Source organism: Portunus trituberculatus, chromosome 18, assembly GCF_017591435.1.
Source record: "Portunus trituberculatus isolate SZX2019 chromosome 18, ASM1759143v1, whole genome shotgun sequence".
Taxonomy (NCBI): domain Eukaryota; kingdom Metazoa; phylum Arthropoda; class Malacostraca; order Decapoda; family Portunidae; genus Portunus; species Portunus trituberculatus.
This window is the reverse complement of record NC_059272.1, coordinates 4,948,141-4,962,123: the sequence shown is the minus strand read 5'-3', so window position 1 is coordinate 4,962,123 and position 13,983 is coordinate 4,948,141. Positions and strand designations below refer to the sequence as shown.

Below are 13,983 nucleotides of genomic sequence, written 5' to 3'. Positions count from 1 at the left end.
TGAACTTTGACCACTAGTATGTTATTTTTTTTTTCTTTATGTAAGTGGGGAGAATTGGCCAAGGGAAAAAAAACAACATTAAACAAAAGAGGCACATTGTTTAGTTTCGTAACCAGGAAAATACAAAATAAATGTCTAAACCTCTCTTTTTCTCTATCGGTCCATGCAAAACTGTATTCTTGAATGTTGTGAATGTTACTAAGAAACACTGGCGATTATAAAAGCGAAACTTGACACTATATAACACCTAGAAACATACACCAGACACACACAACACAAAATAAATAGACAAATAAACACTAAAAACAACAAAAGCGAAACATAACATAGCACTATATAACACCTACAAACATATACCAAACCTACACAACACAAAATAAATAGACAAAATAAATAAACAGACAGATAGATAAATTATAACAAGATACAATGACACTATGAGAACGTTACGACAGCCATGCACACAAAGCCTCTTCCTCCCTCACCACTGCATGACTGACTGCCGCTGCTAACACAATGCTGCAATGCTGAAAGGAAAAGCTGAGGTAACACTGGAACGATCGACCGCTCAGTGTTGAAGTAGAGAAGGATTGGCGATTTTTTTCTATTACTCTTTTTTTTAAGGTGCATTAGAGCGGTCGAGGTTGCTGCAGTAATAATGAAGGAAGGACTGAATGTGCACGGGGTAATTTACAGGTAATATAAGACTTGCCAGAGAGAGAGAGAGAGAGAGAGTACTTAGATAAAGGTAAATGAAAGGTTTTGAATTTTTATGGATATGAGAAAGATTAGTCAAGAACAGATTAGATAAGTTGTAGAGGCTGTTTTAAGCTTTGCCGCGAGAGAGAGAGAGAGAGAGAGAGAGAGAGAGAGAGAGAGAGAGAGAGAGAGAGAGAGAGAGAGAGAGAGATAAAACATTTTTCATAGTAATTTTTCATGTCTGGCTAATCCTATCGACCCTTTGTATCTGTGGCGGACTGGTATGGGCATTTCGGAGTCTTTTTTTTCATATAAGCTTTTGCAGATCTGTCAGTACCCCTCTTACGTGAAAAAAAAAAAAACCGTAAGATGGATTTTGGGCTATCATGGTTTAAAGGAGAGAGAGAGAGAGAGAGAGAGAGAGAGAGAGAGAGAGAGAGAGAGAGAGAGAGAGAGAGAGAGAGAGAGAGAGAGAGAGAGAGAGAGTAGGGAATGTTTATGAATTGTGTTGATTTTACTGTGAGAGAAGAGAGAGAAGTGCTTAGCTAAATGATAGACTTGGTTATGTGTATTCGTGGTTTAGAGGAAGCGTAGAAAAAAGGGAAAAGATAAGAAAAGGATATGGACTGTATTGATTTTCCACTACGACGAGAGGAAGGAAGAAGTTCTTAGGTAAAGGTGAGAGCTAGTTTTGGGCTTTAAAGTTTATAGGGGAAGCGTAAGAAAGAGGGAAAAGATAGGAAAAGGATATGAACTGCACTGGTCTTACTGTAAGGCAAGAGAGAGAAATACTTAACAAAATGTGAGGGTTGGTTTAGGGTTTTCATTGTCTTGAGAAAGTGCAACATAGAATAAGTTAAGAAGCTAGAATGGAGGCACGGGTTACAGTGGACGGTCTCAGCGGCATATATACACAGAAAATGGTATGTAAATGTAAGAGGACTGAAGGAGAACGACTGATAAAAGAAAATAATGAAGCTACCAAGATGAAATAAAAGATCCACGGAAACTATAGCCACAAAAAAAGGTAAATAGTTAAATATCAGAGCATCACTTCACCTTTACTCATCTGAACACCACACGAGCTTCAGAAACAGACACACCTTAAACCCAGGGATGTGTGAGAACGTAAATGATGAAGGCAGGTGGAACAATGTCGCAGGATGTGGAGCTTGAAACGTCTTTGTGGCGACCAGGGCGGCGGTAAAGACCAGAGGGAACAAGAAGACAACGAAAGGGATGGGAAGACAGCGTGAAAAGAACAATGGATGGCAAGACAGCGTGAAGAGAGCAATGGATGGAAAGACAGCGTGAAGAGAGCAATGGATGGAAAGACAGCGTGAAGAGAGCAATGGATGGCAAGACAGCGTGAAAAGAGCAATGGATGGCAAGACAGCGTGAAGAGAGCCTTGGGTGGGAAGACAGCGTTGGATGGGAAAACAGTGTGAAGAGAGCAATGGATGGGAGGACGGCGTGAAGAGAACAATAGATAGGAAGACAGAGTGATGAGAGCGTTGGATGGGAAAACAGCGTGAAGAGAGCGTTGGATGGGAAGACAGCGTGAAGAGAACAATGGATGGGAGGACGGCGTGAAGAGACCGTTGGATGGAAAACAGCGTGAAGAGAGCGTGAGGACAGCTTTGGTCTCCTTTTACATTATACTTTTTTCCACTACATTTTGGCGGTTCTTTAAAAGTCGTACTAGATGATAATGAAATGGTTGATTAAAAGTGAAAGGGTTAATAATAGTGACACGAATACGCTTCCTGTAAACCTCAGACTCCTTAACGGTTTGTGTGATTCTATTCCCTCTCGTGGTAGTTAACCCCTTCAATACCAGGACGCGTTTTTACATTCATTCAGGTTACTATTTGATGATTTTATACAGCTTCAGAAACTTATGTGGGGATTAAAAATACTGAACACCCTGGCCATTCATTTTCTGACCTCCATAGACCCTTCCTAATGCAAATAAAACAATCTAATCACACCCAAAACTCCTGGTAAAAATGTGTCCCGGTACTGAAGGGGTTAAATATGTACACAGCAATCTTTCGTACGATCCATCCAGCTGTACTTATCGCGGCACACTGGGAAGCGTGTTGGGTATCAATGTGTGCAGCCACAATCGCGAGCATTTCCGATCCGCCAGCAGCAAGAAACCGAAGAATGTGAAAGAGGTTTTATACGCGTCATGTCTGTAGATCAAGAGAATAAGTACACCTGGTGAGCCTAAGTGAAGCGGACTCGAGAATGCGTGAATGGACGTGAAGATTTATTGGACGGGACCAGAAAAAAAAAAGAAGCACAAATGTATCTATCAGACACACACTATTCACCGCACATGCCTCAACACAGCCGTGAGGAACCCAGCCATTACAGGGAAACATAACAAAGGAAAGACCTGGACACAACAACACCTCGTACCAGGGAAGGAGCAGCGTCATTAGGCACTGTGGCAGACATCAAGGTATTCTCCTCAATGCAAAGCTGATAGGCAAGGACTTTCAGTGATTGTCCTGTCCTTTTCTGCCAATAGATAGGACAAATTTTCGTTTATTTTATCCATTTTACAAAAGAGGAGGTCTAGCCAAGGACAACAAAAAAGGCGAGAAAAAGTACCAGTAGGAGGAGCCAGTGCTTAAAACGTGCAGTCAAAAAGAATGATCAATATTAGCGTCTGAAAAATGTGAAAATGTGCGAGGATATATATCTTACCCGTCTGTCTGTCTGTCTGTATGTATGTATGTATGTTTGTCCATATGTATGCATGTAATAATGGTTATGTCTATATAAACCTTATCACAAGAACTCTACAGGACCAGTTGGACGGAGAGGACTGGCGCTACATAGACACCGAACTGAGAGAGGCCGAGTGACGAGAGAGCCACGGGGCAGAGGCGTGAGGCGGGGCGTGAGGCGGGGTGGGGCGGGGCGGGGCGAGACGTGAAGTGCGTCGGTCAGGGATGAGTCTTGCTGGTCAGTAGCGAGGTAACAGACACGTAACAAACACGTCCCGCTGCTCTTTCAAGTGACAGAGGGAACTCGGTCACTTGAGAAGGAAGCAAGGAAGCAGGGTAACACGGTAGGGAGGCAGGGAAGCAAGGCAGAGAGGAAAGGAGGCAGGATAAAACAACAGGGAGGCAAAGAAAGAAAGCAGGGAGCAAGGAAAGCAAGGTAGCAAGGCAGGAAAGGAGTGTTTTAAAATGGAGTGTAGAAGATTGAAAAGGAGATAAATATTAATGATAGTAGGTAAGCAGTAGCGTGCTTGAGAGAGAGAGAGAGAGAGAGAGAGAGAGAGAGAGAGAGAGAGAGAGAGAGAGAGAGAGAGAGAGAGAGAGAGAGAGAGAGAGAGAGAGAGAGAGAGAGAGAGAGAGAGAGAGAGAGAGAGAGAGAGAGAGAGAGAGAGAGAGTTCTTTTCTGAGAATTAAAAAATGGCCCAGTGATGCGGTGCGGCGCTGAGTGGTGTGGTGAGTGATGTGGTGAATGATGTGGTGCGGCGCTGAGTGGTGTAGTGAGTGGTGTAGTGAGTGGTGTGGTGAGTGGTGTAGTGAGTGGTGTGGTGAGTGATGCGGTGCGGTGCGGTGCTGAGTGGTGTGGTGAGTGGTGTAGTGAGTGGTGTGGTGAGTGGTGTGGTGAGTGGTGTAGTGAGTGGTGTGGTGAGTGATGCGGTGCTGAGTGGTGTGGTGAGTGGTGTGGTGAGTGATGCGGTGTGGCGCTGAGTGGTGTGGTGAGTGATGCAGTGCGGCGCAGTGTGGTGTGGTGAGTGATGCGGTGCGGCGCTTAGTGGTGTGGTGAGTGATGTGGTGAGTGATGCGGTGCGGCGCTGAGTGGTGTGGTGAGTGATGCGGTGCGGTGCTGAGTGGTGTGGTGAGTGATGCGGTGTGGCGCTCAGTGGTGTGGTGAGTGATGCGGTGCGGCGCTGAGTGGTGTGGTGAGTGATGCGGTGTGGCGCTGAGTGGTGTGGTGAGTGATGCGGTGCGGCGCTCAGTGGTGTGGTGAGTGATGCGGTGCGGTGCTGAGTGGTGTGGTGAGTGATGCGGTGTGGCGCTGAGTGGTGTGGTGAGTGATGCGGTGCGGCGCAGTGTGGTGTGGTGAGTGATGCGGTGCGGCGCTTAGTGGTGTGGTGAGTGATGTGGTGAGTGATGCGGTGCGGCGCTGAGTGGTGTGGTGAGTGATGCGGTGCGGTGCTGAGTGGTGTGGTGAGTGATGCGGTGTGGCGCTCAGTGGTGTGGTGAGTTATGCGGTGCGGCGCTTAGTGGTGTGGTGAGTGATGTGGTGAGTGATGCGGTGCGGCGCTGAGTGGTGTGGTGAGTGATGCGGTGCGGTGCTGAGTGGTGTGGTGAGTGATGCGGTGTGGCGCTCAGTGGTGTGGTGAGTGATGCGGTGCGGCGCTCAGTGGTGTGGTGAGTGATGCGGTGCGGTGCTGAGTGGTGTGGTGAGTGGTGTGGTGAGTGATGCGGTGTGGCGCTGAGTGGTGTGGTGAGTGATGCGGTGCGGCGCAGTGTGGTGTGGTGAGTGATGTGGTGTGGCGCTGAGTGGTGTGGTGAGTGATGCGGTGCGGCGCAGTGTGGTGTGGTGAGTGATGCGGTGCGGCGCTTAGTGGTGTGGTGAGTGATGTGGTGAGTGATGCGGTGCGGCGCTGAGTGGTGTGGTGAGTGATGCGGTGCGGTGCTGAGTGGTGTGGTGAGTGATGCGGTGCGGCGCTCAGTGGTGTGGTGAGTGATGCGGTGCGGCGCTCAGTGGTGTGGTGAGTGATGCGGTGTGGTGCTCAGTGGTGTGGTGAGTGATGCGGTGTGGCGCTCAGTGGTGTGGTGAGTGATGCGGTGCGGCGCTCAGTCGTGTGGTGAGTGATGCGGTGCGGCGCTCAGTCGTGTGGTGAGTGATGCGGTGCGGCGCTCAGTGGTGTGGTGAGTGATGCGGTGCGGCGCTCAGTCGTGTGGTGAGTGATGCGGTGCGGCGCTCAGTGGTGTGGTGAGTGATGCGGTGCGGCGCTCACGCTCAGTCGTGGTGAGTGATGCGGTGCGGCGCTCAGTGGTGTGGTGAGTGATGCGGTGCGGCGCTCAGTCGTGTGGTGAGTGATGTGGTGAGTGATGCGGTGTGGCGCTGAGTGGTGTGGTGAGTGATGCGGTGCGGTGCTGAGTGGTGTGGTGAGTGATGCGGTGCAGCGCTGAGTGGTGTGGTGAGTGATGCGGTGCGGCGCTCAGTGGTGTGGTGAGTGATGCGGTGCGGTGCTGAGTGGTGTGGTGAGTGATGCGGTGCAGCGCTCAGTGGTGTGGTGAGTGATGCGGTGCGGTGCTGAGTGGTGTGGTGAGTGGTGTGGTGAGTGATGAGGTGCGGCGCAGTGTGGTATAGTGAGTGATGCGGTGCGGCGCAGTGTGGTGTGGTGAGTGATGCGGTGCGGCGCTCAGTGGTGTGGTGAGTGATGTGGTGAGTGATGCTGTGCGGCGCTCAGTGGTGTGGTGAGTGATGCGGTGCGGCGCAGTGTGGTGTGGTGAGTGATGCGGTGCGGCGCAGTGTGGTGTGATGAGTGATGCGGTGCGGCGCAGTGTGGTGTGGTGAGTGATGCGGTGCGGCGCAGTGTGGTGTGGTGAGTGGTGCGGTGCGGCGCAGTGTGGTGTGGTGAGTGATGCGGTGCGGCGCAGTGTGGTGTGGTGAGTGATGCGGTGCGGTGCAGTGTGGTGTGGTGAGTGATGCGGTGCGGTGCAGTGTGGTGTGGTGAGTGATGCGGTGCGGCGCTGAATGGTGTGGTGAGTGATGCGGTGCGGCGCTGAATGGTGTGGTGAGTGATGCGGTGCGGCGCTGAGTGGTGTGGTAGTGATGCGGTGCGGAGCTGAGTGGTGTGGTGTGACACTCGAGGTTTCGTGACGCTCTCATCTTGGTACAGTCCCGTCGTGAACAACGTCCTTGTGGTGCATGGCTGAGAAAGGCAGCGCCTGATGACAAGCAGAACCACAGAGTGTGTACGTGTAATGTGTGCACGCCACACCTGCTCCCCGGTGTGTGCAACGCCTCGCACCAATCCCACCCCCGTCATGAACACCCACGCCCAAGGCATCATTCCCCTGCTGGCCGCGTTCCGCCTGCTCGGGGGCTTCCCCTACGGATGGCGCGCCGCCCCAGGCAACGCCGTGACTCTGAATATGTCGAAGATGGCTTGCGCCTGGACGGTGGCAGTGGTGGCCGCCATGGTGAGTTTCTCCCTTTACTCCATCGTGAAGTGGTACAGTGTGCTGCGGGAAGACAGCTTGCTACAGGACGTCATGCTCACCTACTGGAGCCTGCTAGTGATGGTGCTGTACCTGTACATCGTGGCCAAGGCGCGCTGCCTCGCCACAGTGGTGCGGATGTTCACCGCTGCGGCCGTGGGCGTGCGGCGGTGCTGTTGGGGCGTGGAGGACGCCCCGGTGCTGGCCGCCGTGCTCATGGTGGTGACGGGCACCATTGTTTCACTCTCACGCGCTGAACTCAGCGAGCCGAACGAGGTGGTGAGCCACATTGCTGACCGCACCGCTGACGCCGCCATCACCACGTTGTTGGCGTTGCTCTACGCCTTGGTCAAGCTGGTGGCGCTGGAGGCGGAGGACACCACCCGCTCCCTGGCACAGGCCGCAGCCATCCGCCCATCCTGGCGAGGCAAGGGGAGCGCGCCGGCCAAACACATGGCCATCACCGCTACACCGGGGTCACCACAGCGGTGGGCCACGCCTCACCACGCAAGCGCCACCAATTCTCCTAAGTCTGACGACAAGGAAGTGTTCAAGACAATATCATCTGGTGCGCCTCCTTCAGGCAAATGTATCCCCACGTCCTCGACGCCCGCAGCCATCGCCCTGCACCTGCTGGCGCTGGACGACATCCTGCTGGAGGTGGTGGCATACAGCGGGCCGCCGCTGCTGCTGCTGCTGCTCAACACCCTCTGCTCCACCACCATGTTCCTGTACAAGGCCATCACCACCAACAACTCCTACTACATCGGCTACATCACCGTGCTGGTGGGCAGGATGGCGCAGGTCGTGCTCATCCCAGACCCACTCAGGAAGGTCAGCCTCCTCTTGTTCTTCCTTCCCCTCCTCCTCCTCCTATTCTCCCTTCTCCCCCTCCTATTCCTTCTCCTACTCCTCCTTCCCCTCCACCTCTCTCTCCTGTTCCTCGGGTTTCAACAGGTCCTCCATTGAGTAATCGTCGCTCCTGTTCGACAGTAAATCAATTTACACGAGACAGACAGTAACGCCCTTAACGAGTGTGTGTGTGTGTGTGTGTGTGTGTGTGTGTGTGTGTGTGTAGAGGCAGCCACAACACCACACCTTCTTTACTTCAATTAATTATTTCATTCACTGTTGTCTCTCTCTCTCTCTCTCTCTCTCTCTCTCTCTCTCTCTCTCTCTCTCTCTCTCTCTCTCTCTCTCTCTCTCATGCCCTCACACTTACACACATCGTTCCAACAAATGACCTACTTTGACTTGACCTGTGCTGAACCACACTGACCCCTCTCACGCGGTAAGTCTCCATGACACAGTGCCGTGGCTGCAACACACGCCTCACAACCCCAAGGCCACAGTTTACAGGTTCGATTCCTCCTCGCCACGCGGACATCACTTTTTATTTTCCTTTTGTCGACTTGATGAAGGACGGACACTTCTCTGGAGGCGCGCGGCGAATCATTGATGGGATGATTGTGGGCTAGTTAGTTAATTATTTCTTATGTAGTCTCTCTCTCTCTCTCTCTCTCTCTCTCTCTCTCTCTCTCTCTCTCTCTCTCTCTCTCTCTCATCCATCATTTGCCATCCATGTCAATACCATTGATGAGTGTATGAGAGAGAGAGAGAGAGAGAGAGAGAGAGAGAGAGAGAGAGAGAGAGAGAGAGAGAGAGAGAGAGAGAGCTGGCTACTGAACACACAACTCACTTACACCTTCCCTTCTATATTTTCTTCCTTCCTTTCTTCATACCCTTCCTTTTTCCCTTCCATCGCTCTCACACGTCCTTCTCCTCCTCCACTTTCTTGCTTCTCTCCTACATACTTCTTCCTTCCCTCTTACATTCGTTTAATTCGTACACACTTTACCTTTTCCTCTTCTTTTTACAATCCCTCACCTTCTATTCTCCCTCTTCCACGTCTATCCTTCCCCTTTTGCACACTCTCACTTCCTCCATCTTCCTATCTTCTATCTTATACACGCATTTTCTTCCATCCTTTTCTACACATCATCATCCGTACACGATTTCTTCCCTTCTATACGCTATACATCTTCCTCTTCTCTCTCCTTTATGATCGCTTACCTTCTCTCCTCCTCTACTTCAAACTAACCATGAACGTTGTCTGTCCTGCAGCGAAGGGCGTGTCAGCGGCTCCTCTGCGGCCTAAGACTGCAGAACGCATGTGAGACGACGCTGAAGGAGGTAAGGAAGAGAGGTGAAAAAGGAGAAGAGAACTGAAGGAGTGTGGGTGAAAGATTGAGACAGATTGTTCTCTCACCCCTTTTCTGTCCACCTCTCTAACACAAGAGTTAATCAGTTCTCTCATTCATTCATCCCTTTCTCTGGTAAACTCTGGAACTCTCGACCTGCTTTTGCATTTCCATCTGCCTATGACCTAAACTCATTTAAGAGGGAGGTTTCAAGACATTTATCGCATTCTTATCCCCTCTCACATGAAAAAGGGTCCAGTTGAATAGAGGAAGGAGAAGGAGAGAAATAAAACAAAAGTGGTCGAAGATTGGAAAAGAATAGAAAGGGGAAAGGTGTTAGATGAAATGAGAATGGGAGGAAGGGAGAAGAGGAACGCTTAATTAAAGGGAAGAGAGGAAAGGAATGTTCGGGGAAAGTAAGGCAGGAAAGTATGAGTGGAAGATGATAGGGAATGTATGGGGAAAGAAAGGGAGGAAGAAAGGTAAGTTTGAGAAAAAGAAGGGACAAAGCGAGGTAAAGGTAAGGTGCCTAACGACTGGAAAAAACAGTCGCAAAACAAGACCAACATGTTGGTTTTGTTTAGTCGATTTGCAACTTTGTTTATGTTGTGACGTCGCAGAGAAGGTTTGAAAGCGTGATAAGCAGATGTAGAGAATATGTTGGAGTTGGTGAAGGAAAAAGAGCACATCTGGGACCCTGAAAAGGAATTATACAGCAAAAAATCTTTCGGAAAGCGACGTCCGATGAAACAGCTGCCACTCTCCACGAACTGGTTCCCTTTACGCAGGGTGTTGTTGGAGGTGAGGATTGAATACTTGTGATGATTTAATTTGATCGCAAGCGTCATCGTCATCAAAGGAAGACATCTTGTTGAGTTGTTTGTTTACTTTAACTTCCCACCAACCATCCGATACTTCCCAGTCACTATGTGTGAACATGTTCCGAGTAGAAGGGCTCAGTCGATATTTCTAGCGACTTGCAATTTCAGTCCCCATACACGTGTCAACCAGTCTCAAGTTTTATAGAAGGAAGGGAAGGGAGAAAGAAAGGCAAAATTAAGAGAAGAAAAAGACAACTCGAAGAAGAGAAAAGGTTAAGAGAAAGGCAAAATTAAGAGAAGAGAGACAACTTGAGGAAGAGAAAAGGTTAAGTTTGAGAGAATAGGAAAAACATAAAAGATGTAAGAAAGGAAGAAATACACTTGAGAGAAGGAAGGGAGGAAGAAGACTGAATTGAGAAAAGAAAGAAATACGAGATAAAGAGGAAAATGAGTTAAGTTTGAGGAAAATAGTTAAGTTTGAGAGAAGGAAAGAAAGAAAGAAGCGAGAAAGATTTGAAGGGATAAAAGCAGGAAGAAAGCAAGATCAGAAAGAAAAAAAAAAAGGAAAAGGGCGACCAGTTTTGGCAGAGAGAGAGAGAGAGAGAGAGAGAGAGAGAGAGAGACCCTAACCCCCCAATTTACCCCCACTCTTACTCTCCACTCTATGTAAGAAGGAAGAAGCGAGGAAAGCAGGAGAAAATTTATGAAGTGAAAGAGGAGGTGAAAGTGGAGGAGGTGGGAGAACTTAAGGTGGAATATTGATAACCTGGGAATCTTAGTGGGTGGAATGAAGGTGAAATTGGCTACTGAAGTCCGTGATGGAGTGTGTGGAGGGCGGGAGGAAAGTGGAGGGGACGGGAAGGTATTGTTGAGTTGTGTTCCTTTGAGTGTTGCTTGTATTGAATGATGTGTTGCAGTGAAGCTTGTTATTGTATGTTATTTATTCTCTCTCTCTCTCTCTCTCTCTCTCTCTCTCTCTCTCTCTCTCTCTCTCTCTCTCTCTCTCTCTCTCTGTCTGTGATTTTTTTTTTTCTTTTTACGTAGGGAAGAGGGCCAGCCAAGGGCAAAAATATAAAGTAAAAAAAAGGCCCACTTGAGTGCTGGCTCTCTAAAAAGTGTAAAAAGTGCAAAAACCGTCAGCCAAAGTAGGGGAGCAAATGCCTGGATACCTCCCTCTTAAAAGAAGACAAGTCGTAGAAATTCGGAAATACAGATGCAAGGAGAGAGTTCCAGAGTTTACTCTTGCATTAGAGAGTTGGACAGAATAGGGATGAGAGGAAGAAGAAAGCCTTGTGCAGCGAGGCCGCAGGAGAAGGGGAGGCATGCAGTTAGCAAGATCAGTAGAACAGTTACCATGAAAATAGCGATTAAAGATAGAAAGGGATGCAACATTTCGGCGGTGAGAAAGAGGCTGAAAACAGTTAGTCAGAGAAGGGCAGTTGATGAGACGAAGAGCTTTCGATTCCACCCTATCAAGCAAAACCAAACATGCGAAGAGTATTCCATACAGGAACGGATAAGGCCCTTATACAGATTAAGCAGTTGGAGGGGCGAGAAAAACTGGCGGAGACGCCTGTGTGTGTGTGTGTGTGTGTGTGTGTGTGTGTGTATGTGTGTGTGTGTGTGTGTGTGTGTGTGTGTGTGTGTTATTCACCACTGTAGTCTGCTGGTCACACAGCCAGTCTTCCCCATTACTGAGCGAGCTCAGAGCTCATAGACCGATCTTCGGGTAGGACTGAGACCACAACACACTCCACACACCGGGAAAGCGAGGCCACAACCCCTCGAGTTACATCTCGTAACTATTTACTGCTAGGTGAACAGGGACCACACATTCAGAGGCTTGCCCATTTGCCTCGCCGCCTCCAGGATTCGAACCCGGACCCTCTCGAGTGTGAGTCGAGCGTGGTAACTAACCACTACACTACGCGTGTGTGTGTGTGTGTGTGTGTGTGTGTGTGTGTGTGTTTCACTGTTTGATCTGCTGCAGTCTCTGACGAGACAGCCAGACATTACCCTGGAACGAGCCCAGAGCTCATTATTTGATCTTCGGATAGGTGAGACCAGCACACAACACACACCGGGACAACAAGGTCACAACTCCTCGATTTACATGTGTACTCACTGCTAGGTGAACAGTGTGTGTGAGTATGTGTGTGATCCGTGTGGTCCTCTGGCTTGTGAAGCCAGCGCTCTAACCACTGAGCTACCGTGTTTCACTGTTTGATCTGCTGCAGTCTCTGACGAGACAGCCAGACGTTACCCTACGGAACGAGCTCAGAGCTCATTATTTCCGATCTTCGGATAGGCCTGAGACCAGGCACACACCACACACCGGGACAACAAGGTCACAACTCCTCGATTTACATCCCGTACCTACTCACTGCTAGGTGAACAGCACCTACACGTGAAAGGAGACACACCCAAATATCTCCACCCGGCCAGGGAATCGAACCCTGGTCCTCTGGCTTGTGAAGCCAGTGCTCTAACCACTGAGCTACCGGGCGTGTGTGTGTGTGTGTGTGTGTGTGTGTGTGTGTGTGTGTGTGTGTGTGTGTGTGTGTGTGTGTGTGTGTGTGTGTGTGTGTGTGTGTGTGTTTCACTGTTTGATCTGCTGCAGTCTCTGAAGAGACAGCCAGACGTTACCCTACGGAGCGAGCTCAGAGCTTATTATTTCAGATCTACGGATAGGCCTGAGACCAGGTATACACCACACACCGGGACAACAAGGTCACATCTCCTCGATTTACATCTCGTACCTACTCACTGCTAGGTGAACAGGGGCTACACGTGAAAGGAGACACCCAAATATCTCCACCCGGCCGGGGAATCGAACTCAGTCCTCTGGCTTGTGTTCTGTGTGTGTGTGTGTGTGTGTGTGTGTGTGTGTGTGTGTGTGTGTGTGTGTGTGTGTGTGTGTGTATTTACCTAGTTGTATTTACCTAGTTGTAGTTTTACAGGGCCTGGGCTTTATGCTCGTGTGGCCCCGTCTCCATATCTACACTTATCCAATCTTACTTTAAAAGTATGCACACTCGTTGCAGACACTACTTCTTCATTTAAACTGTTCCACGTCTCAATACATCTTTGCGGGAAACTATATTTTTTAACATCTCTCAGACATCTTCCTTTTCTCAGCTTTTTACTATGCGATCTTGTGCTTCGGATGTCATATTCTTCTCTCAGGATCAGTTTCTCATTATCCACTTGGTCCATTCCGTTGATCAATTTATAAACTTGTATCAGGTCTCCTCTCTCCTTCTTTGTTCCAGGGTTGGTAGATCCATAGCCTTTAGTCTCTCCTCATATGTCATCCCTTCAAATTCTGGAACCATTCTTGTAGCCATTTTTTGTAGTCTCTCCAATTTCCTTATGTGTTTCTTTTTATGAGGGGTCCACACTACTCCTGCATATTCCAATCTGGGTCTTATTATAGTACTTATCAATTTCTTCATCATTTCTTTGTCCATGTAGTGAAATGCTACTCCAATATTCCTTAGCAAATTATATGTTTCTCTAAAAATTCTATCAATATGGCTTACTGGTTGATTGTTTTCTTCCATGTCACTCCTAAGTCCTTTTCCACTTTCTCAGTTCACTCCTAAGTCCTTTTCCTTTTTACTTTCTCCAGTTCTACTCCATCTCCCATCTTATAGATTCCCACAGGTCGTCTTTCACTCTTTCCCATTTCCATGACATGGCTTTTGTTCACATTGAATTCCATTTCCCACTTTTACTCCATTCCCAGATCTTATTTAGGTCTTCTTGCAGTATTTCACAATCCTCCTTTTGCTTTATAACTCTGCACAGTTTCGTATCATCTGCAAACAGATTTATGTAGCTGTTCACTCCTTCTGGCATGTCGTTAATATAAATGAGGAAAAGTATTGGTGCCAATACTGACCCCTGTGGCACTCCGCTTTCTACTGCTCTCCACTTGGACTTCATATCTTTAACTACCGTCCTTATTTCTCTCCCCCTCAAATAATTTTCTATCCATCTCAATGTGCTTCCTTTTAAGCCACCCTTCTCCTCTAACTTCCATAGTAATCT

General features: G+C 48.8%; 1 protein-coding gene across 1 annotated transcript; it reads right to left on the bottom strand.

Annotated features, from left to right (window-relative positions):
- Positions 1-5,730: 5,730 nt before the first annotated feature.
- Positions 5,731-6,576, bottom strand: LOC123505741 (histidine-rich glycoprotein-like). The gene is made up of 2 exons (XM_045257393.1): positions 6,407-6,576; positions 5,731-6,139 (listed from the first exon to the last, which is right to left on the bottom strand). Exons 1-2 carry the CDS (start codon positions 6,574-6,576, stop codon positions 5,731-5,733), a joined length of 579 nt encoding a protein of 192 aa, XP_045113328.1.
- Positions 6,577-13,983: the final 7,407 nt, after the last annotated feature.

Coding starts and splice junctions, on each gene's coding strand:
- LOC123505741 (XM_045257393.1), bottom strand. CDS start 6,576: ATGAGAGCGTCACGAAACCTCGAGTGTCACACCACACCACTCAGCTCC. Junction 6,140..6,406: donor ATCACTCACCACACCACACT/GCACCGCACCGC, acceptor AGCGCCGCACAG/CATCACTCACCACATCACTC.